Consider the following 21,373-nt stretch of genomic DNA (forward strand, 5'->3'; position numbering starts at 1 on the left):
AATGAGTCACTCTCACGGACTTTCCCCCCGGAGCAGATGTCTTTTAGCAAACAGCACCGAGTTCTCCAGACATCTTCCGATCCCAGCGGTGAAATTAGTAGACAGCGAACCTTCACTCAGTGACAAGGAGGGCTTTCACCTCTGAGACGTGCGGTGGTTCTCAGAGGACCACACTGCAGCAGCGCCTGGCCATCCTCAGTCTGCTGGCCAGGTATTTGAGACGGGTGCAGGCCTGAGTGTGGTCCCCTCAACGTAGCCAAGGATGTCACCTCCTCTATTCCAACGTCTAGGGCTGCACAGGAGTCTGGTTTTAGTGGGTTTATCAGGCATTTACATACCCCTATGAGGTTGTTTAAAATGTGAGGGTTCAGTGTGTGGTTGCAAAGTTATTGGAAGGGTTCGGTTACAGCTCCTGTGGTGACAGAGGAGCCCACACTGGCTGTCTGTGGGGTGCCTAGCATTGACGTTTTAAAGGCAGATTTGTGACAGGAAGGCGGCATAATCCTGGCTCTTATCCTTGGTCTAGCTGGTGAAATGTGAACCGAAAATAAACAAATGCTCGCATTTTAACTGTTGCTAAGGTGCCTGTGAACCAGGTGCATAATCTTGAAGTGTTTCAGTAAAGCCGCTCAGTGACCAGCAGCAGAGGACAAGGATGAACAGAAACATCTTGTGAATACACAAAGACGTGAAGGTTTTAAAGAACAAGAGTGCACTTAGATGAGTGTCTGATCTTGCGCTTGACCTCCTCAGCTACGTACACCATGAAAATATGTCTGTGTGGGTTGACGAGCCTCGGTTATTCGTTTTATACTTTATATAGGTTATGCATAGATTTGTCTATCATTTAAGATGCACTTATTTGCCATAAGTGAGGAGAGCAACTCAGTATATGTCTTATGTTTGTACACTATGAAGCTAGAGCCAGGAGTTGGCTCAGCTCAAAGATGGGAAACGGGGGGAACAGCTACCCTGCCTCTGTCCAAAGTTTAAGAAAACACCAACAAATCTCACAGTTCAGCACAAAGTAAAAATAACAAGTTATGACACGTGTTTTATGTGCTCTTTCTTAGCAATCAACTAAATGACTCTGTATTTTCAGCACGTGAAAAGCAACTTGCCATTTATGTATTTTTATAAAGAAACTCAGTGAGACATAACTTATTTATTAAAGACCTGTAGAAGCACGTGGCGTACGGACATTTCTGAAAACTCTGCAACCTGGTTGAGTCTCTCTCTGGTATCACACTTATCATGACAGGCATGAGTGATGTTAAATATCAGATTTTACTCTTTGCAACAAAGAGAATATATGGATTTATTTATTTTTTTTAAATGTCAAACTATTCCTTTGAGTCTGACCCTGGTGTATTCTCGTGAGCAGTCTTCCAGGTTTAAGCTAAGTTAACATAGATTTATATTTACCTTGCAGAATGATCTCTTAATCTAACATCAACATGTACGCAGACACACATAATGAAAGTCTTACTCTCAGGGAACACAAGTTTGATGGTTATGATGTTGCACATTCAAACTATAAAGACGTCACTGAGGGTTTGTTGGGCTGTGGAACAAAGAGAATAAACAACAATGAATCACAGTCACGTAGTCCGGGCTGTGTGTGCCTTGAACTGATCAAGTCAGCCGCAGGAATGTGTTGCTACCGGTTACTACTTGTAGAGAGATATCTTTGTGACATATTCAGCTGTCTCCTTGTGATTTCTTCACTTCAACACATACTACAAACAGCCAGGGATATAAGATACTGTTAAATGCCAAACCAGATCGGAATATTCTTGGAAAAATTTCCATCTTCTATATAAACAGTATATTTTTAATTGGCCATGGGACGTCATTTTACTGGTATGACTCACACCCCCCAAGATAAGACTGGAATGTACATGTAATCTCAACAAAGACTAAAAACAAACCAGCCATGTATTAAAAACTGACTTGGTTAAAAGTATAAATCAGTGTGGCACATGAAAACAGATCCTTCACAAAATCTTTGAAGAAGAATGTCCCCTGAAGTGACCCAACATGTTCTCATTTACTGGCCGTGGGTTGTGAAGCATTGTTTTGCCAAGTGTTGTGACTCACTGGTTTCTGCTGTTTAATTTCCAGATCACAACGGCATGTTTTATAAGACGTTGTTTTTTGTCCATAAACATGTCTCCGTGTCCAGCCGGATTTTGACCGGTATATCCCTGCTTTGTGTTTTGTGGCTTCATAAAAGTTTTTAAAGAGATGGGTGTGAGGGCATTGGTGGTCAACAGGGGGGGAAAAAAACAGTACACAATGTGAGTCTATTTTCAGAGCAGAGAGCAAAGGCTGTTTGTCTTTCATGTGTGTTGTGGATGCAGCGCTGTTGTTCAAAGCACGCCCACCAGTTTTAATCTCTCTGCTCCCCCTTTCCTCAGGAATGGTTTCCCTGAGAGGATGCTGCTTACCATCCGTACCAGTGATTACAGGGGGACCAGAGACTTTTTCAATGAAAGATATTTTTTTACAAAAACATACAGTTCAAGCACTTTTGTGTGGAAAGAATGTACATTTCTCTGTATTTAAAAGGAAGATTAGGGGGTGGGGGTTAACATGGAAAAAATAACTTGGAAATTTGGACCGATTCCATCCCAGTTCATCCCCCCCTTCCAATCCCTCCTCTCTTTTTCTTTCTCCATCCTGTCTGGCTTTCAGAAATGTGTTTCTCGTTGTCTGCCCCAGCGCCTGCAACGCTCAACACGCTTGGTCGGCATATTTTTTTGCACTCAAAAACCACTCAAAACAAAATGTTAATTCCATCTTTTTTCCCCTTCCAACAATGCTTGTATTTCCCGGAGTCATATTGGAATTTAATCAACATCCAAATGAGAAAAACACGTAAGAACTTTTTGCACACGTGGAAGCACACTGGGCATGATTGTCATACATACAGAGGAGGAAATTAGTTCTATTTTCTGTGGAATCATTACCGTTCCCTCAGGACACCTGGCCCTTTTCACTGTTATGATAAGTTAAGTATACACATAAATTATCCTTTCTGGTCATCTGCACTTGGAGAAATTATGTTAACATGCAGCATAAAGGTCTTTTTGAGTGTAAGGATTAAAAATAAAACCCCCACTGCTTTTGTGTAATCACACATACCAACTTCAGCTTTCTTAATATGTTGGTTTTTCAGATGTGAAAGTGGATACAGAGCCTAAATAAATCTATATACCGTAGGTTTAAACAATAATGTGTTTTCCAGCTCCAAGCAACTAAAGAGAGTTAAACACCATATATGAGTGTTTCTTAAAACATTTATCTTGGCGAGGTAGGTAGAGCTGCGTTTGGAGCCACCCTCTGAATGGAATCCGTGCTAGGGAAGTTCGCTTAGGATGTGGTGTCTTTACATCATAAAGTGATCATGAGAAATGAGAAAAAAAATCTTAACCAGACAGAGATCTTAATAACTTAACTGCAAAACATTGGCAGTTAATCTCAATTTCACCTTCACTATCGTTAAGTATTAGGTGGTGAAAGAAGTAGCATAGTTTACTATAAATAGTCGTGTCCCTTAAATCCCTCTATGTGTGTCTATTATGAACAAAAAAAAACAAAGAGAACACGCAGTGTCCGTAACTGATAGAGGAGGCAGTTCAGGTCATTAACTGTTTGTTGGTAAACTCCATATCTTTCTGATACCTCAAACTGGGACTAACCAGTTACTGCTGACGTAGCGAGTCACAAGTTTCAAGTTTGCCTCCACAGCTGCTCCTCGACCAATATCTTCTCAGTCTATTGGCCTGATCATCATGCGGACGGTCTTCATGGAGTAGAAGCCTCCACCGTAGTCGGCCCAGAAGATGCCGTCTTGGAATTTGCTGCGGTAGACGCCTCCGGTGTACCAGACACCGTTAAGGTTGGTCTGGCCGCAAGCGTTGTACCACCACCCGCCTTTATGGAAATGGGCACAGTTACCTGTGGTTGGGAAACAAGGGAACTATTAGCTAACTGAGGAAGTGTACAAACTTACAAGTCCACAAGTCTTCACAGAGTTTCTCCAAGAGTCTCTCTGGATTCTATTATACTGCATCCAAAATTGCGGTGCATGCATACTACAATATTTCCCCAGAAATGGTGTGCTCTTCACAAACAAGTGGTATCCTGCTAAGCTTCAAAAAACTAAAACAAATTAAAAAATGCTTCTGAATGTTCATCAAGCAACCGTAATCAATGAAAGAGTTTTCAACCTCACAATATCAAAAGCAAGATTTAAGTTCCATTAAAATCCAATGCACTTCAACGGAAGCTATATGCAACAATTGTGCAAACCGAGGCAGTTCCATCTACCTGAGAAGGCGTCCTTGTCTCGGTCCAGAGTGGTGAACTGTTTGCCGTTGTGGCTGCTGAGGGAGTCTCCAGCGTTGCCCTGGTAAGTGCCCAGCCGCAGGCGGTAGCCCTCACTCTCTGGCTCCAGGTGGAAACTGCTGTACTGAGCGTAGACCTTCTTACCCATCCAGTCCTCCATCTCCACCAGCAGCTTGTAATCTCCCTGCCTCCCCAGGTTGTAGATGCCTTCCAGGCCTAGCCAGTATTCCCCATCTATGTTGCCAAAACCGCTCTGAAAGAGAGATTAAAAAGCGAGGTAACAAAAAGAATACAGGAAGTAAGGTGCGTTGTTTGTTCTGTGGTCGCCCGAGGAGTTTAGAAACACGAGCGTTATTTAGGAACATAAAACCTTTTGTGGATGAGGCCTTTGGGATTGTTAACAGCACAAACGTGAATTCTCTTTTTGATGACTTGCTCGTCAGGGTTTTGTAGTTAAGAAAACTTCAAAAGAAAAAATGGCCTCTATCAAAATAATGCCACGGTGTCTGTGGAATTCCCGGGAAAGACATGTTGTAGTGTTTATGCTGGAAAATAAGCATCTGCCGTCAGAATACTGGCTCGCTGCCCAAACACCACAGATCTCTTGTATCACAGCTAATGGTGTAACTGCACTGGGCGCTTGTGCTGAATAACCACGAGCCTTCTACATCTGGCCATGTGCCTTCAGAACACTTCACTTGGTAGAGGAGGTTGAGGTTTGTGATTGTGGATTAGTTGGGTGAGCCAGTAGATGATGAATGATGTAGGGTTTCAGTTCGGGGGCCTCCTCTGCGGTGCTGTGACCGTGTGTGTGTGTGTGTGTGTGTGTGTGTGTGTACATGTGGCGGCTTTGTGGGAGAGCGCAGAGGCAAATCAATGTTGAAGAGAGCATTTCAGCTTCCAGTTACACATGCACGAGCCTGGCCGGTCTGAATGGAACACTGGATTGCAGAGGCTGCCAGCGGCGATGCACTCCATCTCATTCTCACAGAGCTTTGATGAGAGGCCTGTATATGGTGCGGTGCAGTAAGCCAACCAGCCATCCATCCAGGAAGGCACCATAGTAGTAGCGGTTTTGGAAAGAAACGTCTGCAGACTGAGCTGTGGAACATACCTTCCTAGTGGGGCATCTAGTGTTTCATAATGGGAATCTCAAACCAAATGACCTAGTCGAAGAGTGCTGCTGACAGGGCATTATATTTTATTATAAGTGAAAACACAAGGATTCAGGCTCAGGAAATTGTCCCAAAGACCCCAGATGGTTCCTCTAGATGGGTCGCAGAGGCACGTATGCTGTCTCTGGCAAGTTAGGTATTCAGATAATTGTCCAAGACGGGAGGAAAAAATAGACACAGACAGGTCAGGGAAGTGTCACTGTCATCACCTTGTAGAAATCCCAGTTCCTGAAGAAGTTAACTGAGCCGTCTCTTCTGCTCTGGATAACAGCCCAGCCTCCGTTGTCTATGTCCTGTTCACACCAGACCTGCACTGGTCTCTCCGCCTCATCTGGTCTGATCAGGTACATGCCGCTGGTGATGTGGCCAGCATCCTGCGCCTCTAGACAGTCTCTGAATGGGCCTGAGAGAAAGCACATTAAGAAAGATGGGGGCGAATGGTTAGAAAGAAAGAGACCAGCTGGAAAATCAAGAGCAGGTCAAAAAAAAAAAATCATCAGGCTTTTTTTTGTCCTGATACTCTTGTGAGCACTGTGTCTGACGTTTGAGGGCCGCCAAGACCTTGTTGACTTGTTGCCATTCCCAGCTCTACGTGGGTCTGCTCACACCTAGCATCAGTTCTGCGCAAACATCTAAATCGTTTGGGGCACCGTAGAATAATGTGCAACAGCTGTTGTCTCAAAACAATGGATCGCTTTTGCAACTGCTGTTTCAGACACAAGATTAAGTATGCTGGGTGTACCACTTTATGCAGTTTAGTTAACTACAGTGACAAAGATATAAAAAAAACTTCCATTACAAAATGGTGTTGTGTTGTCTATGGTTGCCCAAGACTCATTTTAAAGCCTGGTGTGAACAACTTGTCTGGACAGTCAATGACCGAAGTTTGGCCAAACATGTTTCAGCAGGCCTAGTTTATCTGGTATTAGATTCTACTAAGATTTTTGCTGTGAAACTAACTGAATTTTATTGCTTTTGTAGCTGCAATAATAGGTCTCGTAAAGTTAGCTTAAGCTAGCTGTCCTCCGGCTCGACTGACCCAGCTAGGGGGAAGTCATTGTGATTTGTATGTATATTCCTTAATATATATCTTTAAAAACGACACATTTCTACGCAAGAAAAAAATAGTTAATGTTAATTTTGACCTAATATATGTGACTGAGTTTTGGTTTTGTGACGCATTTTTCATCAGAGCGCCGAGACTTCAGCCATGAGTTTAGATTATGAGGAAACATTGAAGCCAATGTCTGACAGAAAGTTAAATACACAAGAAAAATCAGTAAACAGGAACAAAATCACGCAAGCAGACAGAGTAATAGAAAACACATGTATTTACTGTCCGTCACACTTGTTTACTGACAGGAGCAGAAGAGAACTGGGCTCTTAAGTCACTTTATTAAGAAACTGCTTTACTTCATTTGAGGTCAGAACCCAAATTAGATATCTTGTTAACTTGTCCTTCGTCTGCTGTTTTTCGAGGTAATTTAACGTTCTGAGTATGAGATTTTTAATTAATACCATGTGTAGCAGCGGGTTTATTTAAAGGGCGAGTAACTGTCTCCCATAATAATAATGTAAGGGCATAGGCCATTCATTTAAGTACACCGGGAGTACTTTGTGGTTTTCAGGACCCCTGTCATGCCAGCCTGGGTTTTGTCTACATCTCATATGCAATGGAACAGTCTTGTAAGGGATCATTTCCACACACAGCTGCCCTGAGATCCTACACACTTTGTTATTCTTGGGCGAAGGCGATCTAAATGTGTCAGGAAATTCTGTTGATGAGCAAAATCACGCTGGTTAGGTCTTTCTTTGCTTTGCTTTAAGTCCCCAGCCCCAATTCAGACGTTACAACATTTTTATTTCCATCCTGGTTTGTGTTTTTTTTTCTGGTGAGCAGGGAGCGTTCCGGCTGAATTTGCAGAGCTTTAACCTTTTGAGAATGAGGCCACTGGCCCACCTGCAGCTGTATTCAAAGTTACAGATTAGTATGTTGTTATTCTTGGCCTGCAAAGTGATGACTGCTCTACATTTTACCATGAATGAAATGAAAATTAATTACCAGATGAATGAACAAGTCTCTCAGTAACTGACCTTCTGCGCTGAAGTTTCTCTGAGGGGGTTTCTGGACTTCCAGGGTACCGCTTGTGGGAGATGGCCCAGAACGAGAGCCCCTTTCCCGAGCAAACCCTCGGGTGTTGTCCGGCTGGATCTCATTGGTGAAACGTGGCACGCTGACTGGAATGTTCTCTGGCACCACCTGCACTAGCGGAGGTCCCATGGGCGGCTGGTCCTGCCTACGACTGTACACCTGCATACAACGCTCTTCCAGTGCTCCAATCAGCACTGACTGGTTGTTCACCACAGCAGACAAGGCTGCATATTTAGCCTCCAGTTCTCTGTACCGGGATGCCAGACGCAGTGACTCAGAGGTGGCATTAAGTATGCGTGTTTCCAGCTGAGCCAGCTCCAGTGAGTTGTCCCTCTTCCTGATGATTTCGTGCAGCAGCTGCATGTAGAGCTGGGTCACCCTGGAGTTCATGTTTCTACTTTCTTTCCTCAGAAGCTTCATCTCATTCACCAAGTTGCCATCCACGTCCACTACCAGCTTCAAAGTTTCCATCTCCCGGCGCTGCTTTGACAGAAGGTCACGCACTGAGGCCACATCCAGGCGAGTCACTCTGTCCTTGTCAGTCGAATAACCCCGGGCGGCACAGATTGGGCCTGTGATCTTCTGCTCAGGGACCAGGAAGGTGTAGGAGCACTTCTTGTTTTCTCCGCTGGCCTCCGGAGCCCTTCGTATCCGGGAGAGGATGGGGTTCTTGGTGAAGGCTTGACTGTTGCTCCAGAGCGACAGACCAAACAGAATAAACAAGCTCCACATTCCAGGTCCCATGGTTCCTCTTCTGTTTATCATCAAACAAGCTACAGATCTATCAAAAGGAAAGAGAAGTGCATTACATACATAAAGGATAAGGTTGTTGTTTTTTCATGAATACATCAACAAGAAACAACATGTTAGTCTGACTCTCAGTTCTTTCAATCTTCCCTGCCCTATGTCTGTATTGCTTAACCAAATCCATTGGTTCCTTATGAGGAACAAGCTTACAAATCAGTAGCATAATAGCTCAAGACCCTCAGAGGATGAAAGCTATTTTCTAAATTCAGAAATTATTAATATATAGTTAGAAACACATCAGCATGTTAATATTGTCACTGTGAGCATGTTAGCAGTTAGGACAGCGCTAAACTAAAGAAGGGCAACAAGAGGTACACCACCCCAGGGAATTGACTCTATAACTATATTTGAAAAGAAGTTTCTTTTCTCTTGTTATCCATCTAGTACTCTTTTTTCAATTTCCTACCAGAGCTTAATTGTGACGTGAGCGAGCATTAAAATGTAAAGTGAAAAATAGCAGAGCTTGGCTGGTTTCTCGTGTCACTGCCCTTGGCGAGATGCGCTCTCTGCTACGACTATGGCTGAGTAGTGGGTAGTTCCACCCACTCACCACAAATCTGTTATCTTAACTCATATTTTCAGTACGTTCCCTCAAGGGTTCTCTTTCATTATGGCCCTCGCCACGTCCATATCAGGTGTCTGGGTGTGTGCAAGTGTTGAGATCTGTTTTTAATATTTAGATCTCATGGCACAGGCCTTCCCTGAACCTCTCCTATGGCCTTTTAGTGTACCTCCACTGGTTCATGAGGAGAATTAAAAGGTGAAAAACAGAATACTGAATTCTTGTCCCCACTAAACCTGTCATTTAATGGCACAGCACCCAGTGGCTGTGTTTGAATTCAGAAGGTGTAGAGATGTAAGGGAGAAAAGAAGAGGCTAGCATTTCGTGTCACTGACTCATTTGAACTTCTACCTATAAACACATAAATCTGGAGAAGAATAAAAGGAATTGATTACTTTATTGAGCAGCAGGGGGGGACCAGGATCCTAAGTATTTTTTTCAGGAGTCTATTTCTGGAAATAAACCTAGTGTTTTGATTTCATTGGTTCTGACAGCACAACGAATAAAGCAGGGGTTAGCGCATGCTAAGTGAAAGATCCCTCCTTCCATATTCATGGCTTGGCTCTGAAAGAGGGGCTACAATGGTGGGCCAAGTTGAGGCTGATTTTGGCAGCTGAGGCAAATTCAGCCAGAAGGCAGTACGGAGTGTTTGGCCTAGGAGGTTAAGCAACCTTCATCTAACACTTCTGACAGGCACTGCACACAATTCATATTGAGGATTTTCTCAGATGGCATCGAAGCAGAAATAAATGATTCCAAGACAGAGACAGAGACAGAGGCTTTAATTCATTTCTGTGGTCTCATCCTGATGTTTAGCTGCACTGAAGAGTCTTGACCACAGTGAATGGGACAGCTCCCAGAGCATTACCTAAGCTCCAAATGCTGCTGAAGCAGAATAGTGCTCTTGTATCATTGTCATAGGAAAAAGTGTGCCTGCCTCAAGAGAAATATATCCTTTTTTTGTGTGTGTGTGTTCATGAAGCACAATGACCCTTTGACAGAAAGCCAGTGTGTGAGCCAACATTAATTTTTAATGATGTGCAGCAGCACAAGACTCTGTTCTGAAGCTTTTGTTTTAGCTTTAACATATGGAATGAGCTCCAGTTTGTTTTGTCATATGTTATAAACCATATGAGGGCAAAAGAAATTGCACTTAAAGGAATATGGGCCATGTGCTGAAGCTCAGAAACACTTTGGCACCGACAGTCGGTTATTATTACCCTGCAAGCAGTTTTTCCTGTCTTTCTGGAATCACAGGTCATCCCCTTTCAATAGCTCAGTCTGAGCAATTGGCCGGTCTGCAACTGTCCAACCCCACAATATGAATCTCACACAGGGCCTGGTCTGACAGGAGTGACAGTGTTTACGCAGAGGCTCCTCGGCCAGGGCTGTGGATCTCACCGACAGATATTACGGCCAGGTTCCTCTCTGCCGTTAACACCCCGCTGGTCTTCATCAACTCAGCCACTGGAGGCATTTTTGCCGACTTATTAAAAGGGTATTTCATCCCCTCCTTCCCTTGCTCAGACCCAACCAGATCCAGCCACCTCATCTATATTAATACAGTCCTTGAAACCAGACAGGTCAAATTGTGCGGTGGCTGGTTTTCCACAGGTTTCCACAGCAACAGGAGGACTCTACCAAACGGCCCACTGACTCTAAGCAGTGCCACTGAGCTCCTTAATTAAAAGATTTCATTTCATAGTCAAAGCCTCAAAAAGTTAATCCATGGGAGCTCCACACATGCATCTCTCCATTTAGTTCCAGCTAGTTTTTTCAACAAACACAACGACTCTATTGGAAATCAGAAATCCCCCCTTTTCCTCTCTGACTTTGTTGTGGCTTTTGCTCTGGGCCAGCAGATTGATCAGACTGTGCCAATCAGCCCACAAGTTATTCTGACGGTGCCACTGATTAGGGCTGTCTGCAGAGGAGACGACTTGACATGTGCGCTTTGTAAATAGTGAATGTGATCGCAGGCTCTATGTCAGACTTAGATTTGAGCTACAAACGAGCTACTACACACATTACTACAGATTCAGACAAAATTGCTTCAAATATGTAAAAATAACGAAAACAATTTAAGGTTTCAGCAGTTTGAAAAAAGTTCCATAAGGAATAAAAACGGTACACATGATGTCATATCAGTAAAAAACACAATCAGAGAAATGTGAATGAATAAAAATCTAACCTGTGCCAGTGAATTTACTCCGTCGTCCAGTTCTGTTCTCACTTTCTCCTCTGCAAGTTCACACTCTCCATTCTCACCTCCTCACTCTCAGTCTCCCTCTGCCTTTTCTCTCACTGAGAGTGAAGGCCTGCGCTATGGCACCAGCAAACACCGTCCACTAGGAGAGAACAGTGGAGGGTGGTCCATACTCAGAAAGAGGGAGGTTGATGGTGTGATTTTCTTCTGTAGTTTGAGCAGGGGCAATGCCCTGCCTTCTCCCTCCTCTGATGTCACGTCAAGTTCTGGAGAAAGAAGATAGACTCCTTTAAGTTTTCACCGGAGATAAAAACCTAAAGGATGGATTTGATTGGCTGGGTGTCTGTGAGTGCTGAAGACACACAGAATCAGTCTCGCCTTCATCTTTTAATTCTCTTAAGCTCTTGTTTACAAGGTTAGTTTGTCTCCCACACATGCAACATGTCAGTCAGTCTCGTAGAAGATGACATATCTTTCTCTTTGTCAAATACTCACACACACTCATCTGTCAACTTCATTCACAGAATTCTCTCTGGAAGTTTTCGCCTCCTCACAAATCTGTTTCCTATCAGTTCTAATCTAATGATTGAACGATTCTGGCAATCCAGTAGCTTTAGCATAATAATCTGGGCTCTGTTTTAGATGGGAGCGTTTCTACTGTTTACTCCGTATATGGGTTGTGTGTCTCTCTCCGACGGCTATTGGCAGCTGTGTTTATTTGCTTATGAGGACAATATGCACAGGGCTTTGCGGAGAAAAAGAACACCCCTCAGCTAAATGTTTTGGATGGAGGAGGAAGCGCGGGCTTTGAAGCATGGGGATTCTCTGTGTGGGGAAGCATGTGGGAGGACAATTTTGCTTATGAGCAATCAAGGCAGGATATTCATAAGGCTAAAATGTGTGTGTGCGCACAGCTCAGTTCAGTGTGTGTGGGTACCTGTGTGTGGCGCATTCATGCGTGAGGGCTTTGTCATGGAGCGAGTGTGTCTGTGATAAATAATATGACGGCAAAAGAGATGAGAAAGAAAGAACACTTTTTTTTATTTTATTTTTTAACTTTAAGGCCATACCCTGTGACGAGAGCCTTGTTTTAAGAGGTCAGATGTCAAATGTTCCTTCCTTTATTTAAATAGTACTTGTTTATGACATAATGGGACACATCCATGTTTAATTAGTGCCCTGAATTCGCATTTGAGGCAATGCCATTCCCACCCCATGCTGTATATACGTAGGTGATGTGTCCTTTTTTTAATTTGCCTTTAAATAGTCAATGTTCTGCTGAGAGTATTTACATGTATGCACAGAATGAAGTAGGGCCTTTGTTTTCAGGGATTAGTTGCTCAGTATGGGGACATTCCCTTTTCATTACAAGGACCTTAATCTGTCAGTCTTGTTAAATACTATAACCCCTCTCTTTCTGTGTGAGCCCCTCCTTGTGGCTAAACCTCTTTACTACCTAATTTCACCTTTCCAAATATTATTTTTGTTTTCCAGCATGCTGTTTCCAATTTGGATAAAAGTCATATTTAATCCTTAGATAGATAGATAGATAGATAGATAGATAGATAGATAGATAGATTAGCTCAGATTGAACTGAGCTTTAATTGATTTTATTTATTAATTCATTTATTTAGTTGTTTTTTTTTATTATTAATTTCTTGAACTCTGGCGCTTGACGGGTGACGTCATCCCGGCTGACCAATAGCAAGCGCGACAGTGACAGCGGACACGCGACGGTCAACAGCTGCGACTTTAATCAAAACAGAGAAGATTTATTTATTTTCTGTCATCTGCAGGGAAGAAAGTGAGACATAAACACAGTATTAATATTAACAATGAGGTGTGCTCACTTGAAAGGATGTTAAACGTCGCGTTGTCGTTGCTTTTTTTCTATTTTCCTGTCGACTTTTTACTTTTTTGAGCATGGTGAGTTTGACCCCCTTCCCTTGTGTGTAGTGTATGTTGCCATGGTTTTATTTTCGCGCGCTTTGCCTCGGTGACAAACATTTAGTTATAGCCTGTAGGACCGGTTGCTTTTGTCCACTTTGCCCCACTGAGACCTGCCGGATTAGGTGATTTAAACGGGCTTTACTTGTATGCGGTGCCTCAACTGTCGGTGGATAAAATTAGACTCCTGCTGCGTTAGAGATCCTGTGTCTCTTGAGCCCCGAGGAAGACGCCTGAGAGACACCTGTCTGGCTCTATATGTGCATGATAAATAGTTTCAGTGTGGACTAACACTAACACATTAAACAGAAACGTCTCAAACATGTTTGACCTGTACAACACACATTTATTTATACTGATATAAAGATATTTTAAAAGGGCTGTTTCAAACAAATTAGTAGCCTATATAATGGAGTAAATTCTCTATTCTGGATAAGCAAAGCTTTCCAATATGCGTTTGTGCCCCCTGTTGCCTCCGTGTTGCAGGATGCTGAAGGGCCCCAGCCGCTGTGCGACCTCTGCTTGGCCCAGGTGTGCTGCAGCTTGGACGCTCTGTGCAGCATGCGAGCAGACGGCTCCATGAGCCTCATCTGGGCCCCGCTCTTCCCACAGGAAATGGCTGACCAGCTGCTGCATAAGATGGCAACTAAAGGTAAGTCGAATTGTACAAAGACGTCCTTGTCAGCAACTGCGGGCAGCTGTAGCTAAGTGATGGGAGCCCGTTGCCAAGCTGAAGAAAGAACGTTAAAGAAAATGTTACATATCTGTGAGGTGATGTTAAGTGTGTATCCTTTATGAAAGTGACCCTATAATCATAGTTAACGTACTAGGATGTTGTATTCCCTAAAACATTCCTCCTTTTGCTTCTTCCTAAAAGGAATACTGAACGATACAACTGTTGGGATTTTCCGAAACTGTGAAGAGCTCCGTTTGCGTCGAGCCTCCATCCGCTGCTGTCAAGTGTCTGCAGAAGCTTTCCGCTTGGCCCTCTGCCCACACCGGCTCCTGGAACTAGATGCCTCCTTTGTCTTTGGGGGTCTAACAGGGGCAAACATTGTCTCTGGCCTGGCCTCCAACCCAGGGTGCAGGTCTAGCCTGCAGAGGTTGTCCCTCAATGGTTTACTCCTAGGCTGGGAGTCTCTGGAGGAGGACCCCGGAGTCCGTGTTGGCTTCAGCTCCCTGCAGGGTCTTAGGACGCTCAACCTTGCCAACACAGACCTAAATGATGCTGTCCTTGAGGACATCTGCACTCTCCCTCACCTGGAGAATCTGGATATCTCCTGCACCACAATCTCAAAGCTTACTGTACTCCTTGAGTGCAAAAACACACTGAGATCCTTAATTGCCCATAGGCTGCGGCAGCTAGATATGTCGCCTGCCCAGCTGCTTTTTGTCTTCAGCCAACTCAGTGCTCTCAGGCATCTTGACTTTTCAGATGATCATTTTGCTGCGGATGACAGTGATGGAAGAGATGGAGATGAGACAGTCCGACAGCTTCTGGAGGGGAGTCCTCAGCTCCTCCCTTCACTTGTTTCTTTAGACATCTCTGGACGTAAGAGAATCACTGAAGCTGCAATCAGATCCTTTGTGGAATCCAGGAGTGGACTGGTCTTCTTGGGCTTGTTGGCCACTGGGGTTAGCTCCTGTGACATCCTTACCTCACGGAAAAACCTAAAAGTAAGGATGTCAAGACACCAGAAAACAAGATGGCTGGTTAAAACATGAGCTTGATTCTTGCCTAAGTTTCCCATTTGTCTCTGACTTGAGGCTCCATATGTATAATTACTAATTATGCCTCCTGCATTTCCTGTCTCACTGACGCCACTGATGCGCTTTGTGTTTAGGTAACTGGAGAGGTTAATGAGAACCAGCTGTGTGAGGCCCTCAAAAGGTACAGAGACCGGGAGTGTTTCATCCGGGAGGCCCTGGTCCATCTCTACAATCTAACCACTGACACTGACAAACCACAACCAGACGTGCTCAAGGTGTTGTTATTTGAATGATTTGGCCGTTAACTGAATATTTAAGGGGAAAATCGTCAGTCATTTTTCAAGCATTATGTGTCAGCGTCTCAGATGTGAGAATATGCTTTGTCAGATAATAAATTAGGTGTAATATCTTAATGTTACGTGGGGCAAAACAAGCAAAAAGTCGAAGACGCCACTGTAAGCTTCATTTTACTGACTAAACAGTTAATTCATTAATATCGGAATCATTAATGATAACACATAATTTTAGTTAAAGCCCATATTTCTTATCTCATTATTTGGTTCACTACGACCGTATCGTAATTCTGTGGTTTCCCACTTGTTAGTTTAACAATAAGATTCATAACTATTATCTACAACAATGTGGAATTGATCAACAGTCATCACCAGATAGCAACACAGGTTATAAATAAGGCCCCGGTTTAGCCAGAGTGTTTAAACCTCTTTGTTTCAAGTTGAATCATATGGAGTTGTGCCTGTCTTGGTGCACACAAAGTTAACCCTGTCTGTAAACCGTGATGTTGTCCAGTGTTGCACAATATCTTCACTTATGCTGAGATGAGGTGCTGTACTTTTAACCTGTGGGTTAATTCTTCTTCAATTAGGGTTTCCTTTTCAATCGAGACCTAGCCAGAAGATTGAAGATGTACAGAAAAACTCAAAAATACGCAACACCATAAAGCAAAATGTAATGCCTGGGAAACTGGTTGTTGGTTTTCTTCTATTTTAAACCAATTTGCTTTTGCTCAGTTTGAACACAGACTACAGCTGCAGTTCAAATATCTTGTCACCTGATATTCTAATTATTGTATTTAAATGTGACTGGGGAGAGGTTTCTAGTACAGCCTCACAGATAAATAGTACAATTCAACCTCACAGCTGGCTTGGCGGGTACTTTTTGACACAGGAGAAGGTTCTAAACTAACACAATTTAAATTTTAGTAGCCCAGTACAGACAGTGACACGAACTGTTATCTAATCACGAGGCACGTGTGATTAAATCATGGACTCCTTGTTCCCTGTAGCTGGTGGTGAGTGGGATGCAGAGTCACCCCACCTCCCTGCACATCCACCTAGTGGCCACAGCTTGTGTGTTCAGCCTGACCACCCAGGATCTGGCAGAGTCCATGCCTGTCAGCCTGCTCAGCTCCACTGTCACCCAGCTGTTGTACTCCATGAAGACCTTCCCCAACCACCAGCAGGTCAGGGGATATGCTCATAGTCTCAGATTTCATATATAATACCATATCATGTAGCAGCAAACACTGGCACAGAATTTGTTTCTGCCAGCTGGCTTGTCATTCATGAGTTTCTGACCTAATATTTGCTGGATTAACGCTTCTTTCCTGCCTTGTTAAGACAGTATTTGTAGTTGCTTATGTACTCTTATGCATCAATATATTTTCTTACATTTGTATATTTCTTCAATTTATAAACTTTCCACCTCTCCAGGTGCAGAAGAATTGTCTGCTGGCACTCTGCAGTGACTACATCCTTCAAGATGTTCCTTTTGACAAGTTAGTTTTTTTTTTTTTACCCCAGCTGTAATATGAGTTCTGTGCCCATGTCATCACAGTAGCCAAAGTAATCAGGAATCATTCATAAAGTGGCACCCTGGTGTTTTTCCAACAAATCGGGATCCAGCTGAAATATATTTTGTCTTGAAATGTAACTGCCAAGAGACATAGTTCTTCCAGATGTTAAAATGCAGAACTGAACTCATATTTTCCCATGGTTTGTCGGTGTATCGCTGGTATGTTTTTTGTAATTCTGTGTTTTCTCTCATATCTATGCCGTGATCACGGTTCAGGTATGTAGCAGCCATGCTGGTGATTAACTGGCTGAGCAGCCACGAGGATCCGACCCTTCAGAGGATGGCTGTGGCTGTCATCTCCATTCTGGTGGCGAAGGTCAAAACTCTGCTTACTTACTGTGCATTAGTCTGTTGCTGGAAAATAGTATGGCACCTGTTAGTTAGCCTGCACATCTGTGACGCTTGTTTCAACAACCAGCTTGGTGCTTTCATTTAGTCCAGTTAAATGTGGTCAATTTCCCTGTGGGGTACAAGCATTCTTCCAGTTCCAGTTCCAGTTTGACATTTAAGAGAATGGCTGAAACTCAAAGAAGCATTCATCTGTTTGTTCTATATGCAGTTGTCCACAGAGGAGACTGCACAGCTCAGCAAGGACGTCTTTATTATGAAGGTAATTAACACTTTCAGGGTATTTAGTTTCAAACTTACACAACGTCCCCGACTTAACACCAGATACAGTGTGCATGAGTGTTATTTCTAGTTCTCTCCCCCTCTGCCTCTCTTCATCTTTCTCACCTGCTTATTTTCCATTACTTACTGTATACACATGTCCTTCTCAGTTTACTCTAACTCCATTATTCAGTCACCTCCTTTTGTCCATGTAACCAAGCTTCTTTCTTCACTTGAATTATCTTCTCTAATTGTTTGTTTAATGCCACATTTTAACAAGTAATGATTTTATCCAACAAATGCAAATTGCAGTCAGTTCCTCACATCTTCCTGCTAGAGGATGTTCTTGATATTTCTCTTTACAAAATGAATATAATTTTTTTCTGTCTTTCCCACCATCCGTCTTTGTCATCCCCCTGTGTCTTCTTGTGGTTTCTGTCTAGCAGCAGCTGCTGGCTATTGTGCAGCAGAAAGCCATGGTGGGAGTGGTAGACTCCACTTTGAAGTTTGCACTGAGTGCTCTTTGGAACCTGACGGATGAGATGCCCACAGCGTCCCGCAACTTCATCGAGTGCCAGGGCCTGGAGCTGTACGAGGAGGTTCTTGAGGTAGGAGAGCTGCACTGAAAGACACATTAATGCAGAACTGTATCCTCAAAGAAAAGAAAATGACGAATATAAATAAAAAAAAATTTGTCCTTGTTTTCCCGAATTGCAGTCCTACTACACTGAACCTTCAGTGCAGCAGAAAGTTCTTGGCCTACTGGTGGGTACAGTTAATACCTGGAAATGTGTTGTATCTTTTTCATTGGGTGCGCCAATGCACTGCATGCTCATCTTGTCATAGTCTGCATGAGATTCTCTATTCAAATTTTTGTTTTACATTTTTCACATTCAGGGCCTTATTTTAATTTGGGGCTTCTGTCAGATAATATTCATGTATCCAACTGATATTAAAAATGAACACTGAATTAATTTGGTGCAGAACAACATCGCAGAAGTGGAGGAGTTACAGTCTGATCTGATGGAGGAGGACCTTTTGGAGCACATCCTCAATCTCCTGCAGGACTCTCATGTGGAGGTAGGGGTCCGTTACTTTGCGGGGGGGATTCTTGCGCACCTCACTTCCAGAGCAGAAGCCTGGACCCTGGACGACGAGCTCCGAAGCACCATACTGAAGCAGCTGGTGCGTACTTTGGATGTAGGTTTTCATGTAGTAATCATTAAAATCTACATTTGCCTCATGTCTCTGGGCCTTCCTTTCTCTGCAGCATGATTCCATAATAACATGGACCCACCTTGAGAGAGAAATGGTGTCTTACAGGTGAGAGAACAGAGAACTGGACAGTGCAAAAACAAAGATTTCTAGAGTCACTGTCAATGCCTCAATCTGCTCAGTTCAATATTAAATATAAACTACATGTTGCATAAGACTTTATTTAAATTGTTTCCCATCCACTGCACATCCTACAGTCGGCTCTGTAACACCCTTACATAACACTTTGCACAGTTCTTGCTGAATTAATGTATGTAACACATTCTTGTTTTGAAACGTCATGCACTGTACATTTAATAGAACTGTTTATTTAGATATCTGATGAGAGGCGTAATAACAAGGAATGCTGTCACTAGTGGAAGAGTAAGCTCAGACAATCACAAGAAAACCTATTTAAAAGAAAATCTAGCTAAAATAGCCTGGGTTGCATTGGTGCAGAAGAAACTTGACCATCTGGTCCAAATAAAATATGCTGGAACCCCCCCAATTAATTAAAAGTACACTCATTAATCTTAGCACACTGTTTTGTTATGTGTCCACATTTCAGGTCGTTCCGTCCGTTTTGCCCTCTGCTTCAGACTTGTCAGCCCTCAGGAGTGCAGCTGTGGGCAGTCTGGGCCATACATCTGGTCTGCAGTCAAAACAGTAAGACAGACAAACTCTATGGGGAGCTCAGGAGTGTACCTAGCAGTTAATGTATGCATATCACAGTAGCATCTTAAATGCAAAACAGAGCTGGCTGTGACTCTTTTTTAAGTTATTTTATATATTGTACATTATATGGCAAAAAATACTGCATCTTACGTAACGTTGAATCAATCCATTAGGTGTCTGTTTTATTAATAGTCAAGTTGTGTTGGGACTTATACTCCGTTCCTCTCTCATCTTCTTCTCATCACTTCCTCTCCCCTCCATCCTCTAGCTTCCCATTACAGCGGCATGCTGGAGAAGGAGGGCCTGACTGAACTTCTGAAAGCTTTGGCTGCACATCCTGGCACACACAGCGACATCAAAGGACTAACAGACAGCATATTGCGCCTGCTGGAGCGACACCAGTGTCAAACGGGAGCGTTCAGCAACCAGACAGAGCCTCGAAACTCCTGACAAAAGTGGGAAGAAACAGATTCTATTTGATTCAGTGTGTTTGAGCTGTGTCTAAAATATGCTAGATACAGGTTTGGAGATACAGCAGAGAGGCAGTATTACAGTGCAGACATTACACGTGAACCCTTAATAGAATAAATTGTGTACTATATACTGTATATTTTATCTGGAGTATGAATACTAGTTATGAAAATCTGTCTTATCTGCTTTTAAGTCAAATAGTACTGAATGTCCTAATTAATATTTACTTAGCACTATTTTGAGATTGCTACTTAAAAATGCCTGAATATTCCAAACAAACTGCAGCTTCAGAAAGCATGCATATTTCCAAAAGGTGTCACTAGAGGGTGCTTTAGCCCCGTAGCTCTGGCACTGTTTTGCCCTGAAGACATGTTTGTGTAAAATTTTAAGTAACTAGATGTATAAACTGAAGATCGGGTGATAAATGACAAGATACCAAAGCAGCCTGAATCTGCTGTTTTTCTGTCTCTACTGAGGGATTATTACACAGCCCTCTCCTCTCCTCTCTTCTGCCTCCCTTGCTCTCTCTCACACTCTCTCCCTGTGGTATCCTCGTTGCTGAATTCATTATATTTTATGTAATGCATCTGGAAGACAGAGCTGCTCACAGGCATCTAGGCGTCTATTATAAGTTGCCCTATTAATAATTCCCTCTGAAAAGTGGATTAACAAGCCCACATGAATATTTGACTCGTACCACCATCTTCAACTTTTAAACGTCAAATTCCCTGGATTCACCTTTTCTTTTTTTGATATCAAAAGCTCTGTTAAACCGAGTATGACTGTATGTTTGTGACTGAGCCAATTTAGCCACAGTGGTAATCTATATGTTCGAAAAAGAGCAACGGAAGCTGATGCAGGGTCAGCATTTAACAGCAGTTCAACCCCACCTTAAACTTCAAACTCACCATGGCAGTCCTGTAGGATTAAAGGTCAAGTGCCCAACAGCGAACATGGTGTGATGTTTCCATGAGAGGTTCAAGTCAGTGAGGAGTGTGAGAAAACAGCCCTGCTTTCCCGGGGCCGTGCACATGGAAAAGATAGCATGTGGAAGAGGTAAAATGAACAGAGGAGCCAAAGGGTAATAGTGGTGTGCATTGCGTTAATCAGGTCTTAAGTTCCTGTCTGCGGCTCAAAGAGCTTATCAATATTCAAGTGACACATGAGAGACAGACTATCAAATAGACCAGGGAGGAAAAACAACAAGGCAAGAGCACATGTTCCAACATTTCTGAACATGTGCTGATTCACTTCTGAGAGTTAAATGAGAAGATCGTTGTAGGTAGGCTTTGATAGGCTAAAATCTGTTTTCCTGCACCTCTGAAGCTCACAAAAATGTGTAGCTACCAAAATTGTTAAAATGTTGAAAGCATGGTTATGGGTCGGACTATCTTAGGAGCAGGGTTTGTTTATGAGCAAACAGACAATAACTATTTGTGCCAAGCTGTTGATGATGGTAGCTTCTCACGGCACCAGTGTGGCTCTGATCTACTCAGCAACTCTTGGCAAAGCAAAGTGCACAAACAAAATGTCAGACTAGAGATCAGAAGGATTGGCGCTTGGAAGAAAAAAACTAGAAA

At 43.1% G+C, this 21,373-nt stretch overlaps 2 protein-coding genes across 5 annotated transcripts; one reads left to right on the forward strand and one right to left on the reverse strand.

The window, feature by feature from the left end:
- Positions 1 to 1,184: 1,184 nt before the first annotated feature.
- angptl1b (angiopoietin-like 1b) lies at positions 1,185 to 11,754 on the reverse strand. Its single transcript, XM_084546711.1, has 5 exons — positions 11,241 to 11,754; positions 7,623 to 8,461; positions 5,738 to 5,931; positions 4,336 to 4,606; positions 1,185 to 3,963 (listed from the first exon to the last, which is right to left on the reverse strand). The coding sequence occupies exons 2-5, from the start codon at positions 8,443 to 8,445 to the stop codon at positions 3,776 to 3,778; spliced, it is 1,476 nt and encodes a 491-aa protein (XP_084402837.1). The 5' UTR covers positions 8,446 to 8,461; positions 11,241 to 11,754; the 3' UTR covers positions 1,185 to 3,775.
- A 1,257-nt stretch (positions 11,755 to 13,011) lies between these two features.
- Positions 13,012 to 20,233, forward strand: LOC311489779 (protein zyg-11 homolog). Of its 4 annotated transcripts, none has more exons than XM_084547042.1 (14): positions 13,012 to 13,181; positions 13,689 to 13,854; positions 14,080 to 14,879; positions 15,047 to 15,187; positions 16,216 to 16,392; positions 16,643 to 16,707; positions 17,001 to 17,100; positions 17,344 to 17,394; positions 17,837 to 18,001; positions 18,111 to 18,158; positions 18,378 to 18,578; positions 18,664 to 18,716; positions 19,216 to 19,313; positions 19,591 to 20,233. In XM_084547042.1, exons 1-14 carry the CDS (start codon positions 13,179 to 13,181, stop codon positions 19,770 to 19,772), a joined length of 2,250 nt encoding a protein of 749 aa, XP_084403168.1. In that variant the 5' UTR covers positions 13,012 to 13,178; the 3' UTR covers positions 19,773 to 20,233. The 4 variants fall into 4 exon arrangements, with proteins under 4 accessions (XP_084403168.1, XP_084403170.1, XP_084403169.1 ...); XM_084547044.1 differs by having other exon boundaries at positions 18,378 to 18,473; XM_084547043.1 differs by having other exon boundaries at positions 17,840 to 18,001.
- Positions 20,234 to 21,373: the final 1,140 nt, after the last annotated feature.

Source organism: Chelon labrosus (assembly GCF_963514085.1).
Source record: "Chelon labrosus genome assembly, chromosome: 6".
NCBI classification, from domain to species: Eukaryota; Metazoa; Chordata; class Actinopteri; order Mugiliformes; family Mugilidae; genus Chelon; species Chelon labrosus.

Coding starts and splice junctions, on each gene's coding strand:
- angptl1b (XM_084546711.1), bottom strand. CDS start 8,445: ATGATAAACAGAAGAGGAACCATGGGACCTGGAATGTGGAGCTTGTTT. Junction 5,932..7,622: donor GAGAAACTTCAGCGCAGAAG/GTCAGTTACTGA, acceptor GCTTTCTCTCAG/GCCCATTCAGAGACTGTCTA. Junction 3,964..4,335: donor AGACAAGGACGCCTTCTCAG/GTAGATGGAACT, acceptor TCCCAACCACAG/GTAACTGTGCCCATTTCCAT.
- LOC311489779 (XM_084547042.1), top strand. Junction 18,002..18,110: donor TGTACGAGGAGGTTCTTGAG/GTAGGAGAGCTG, acceptor CCCGAATTGCAG/TCCTACTACACTGAACCTTC. Junction 18,579..18,663: donor GCACCATACTGAAGCAGCTG/GTGCGTACTTTG, acceptor CTTTCTCTGCAG/CATGATTCCATAATAACATG.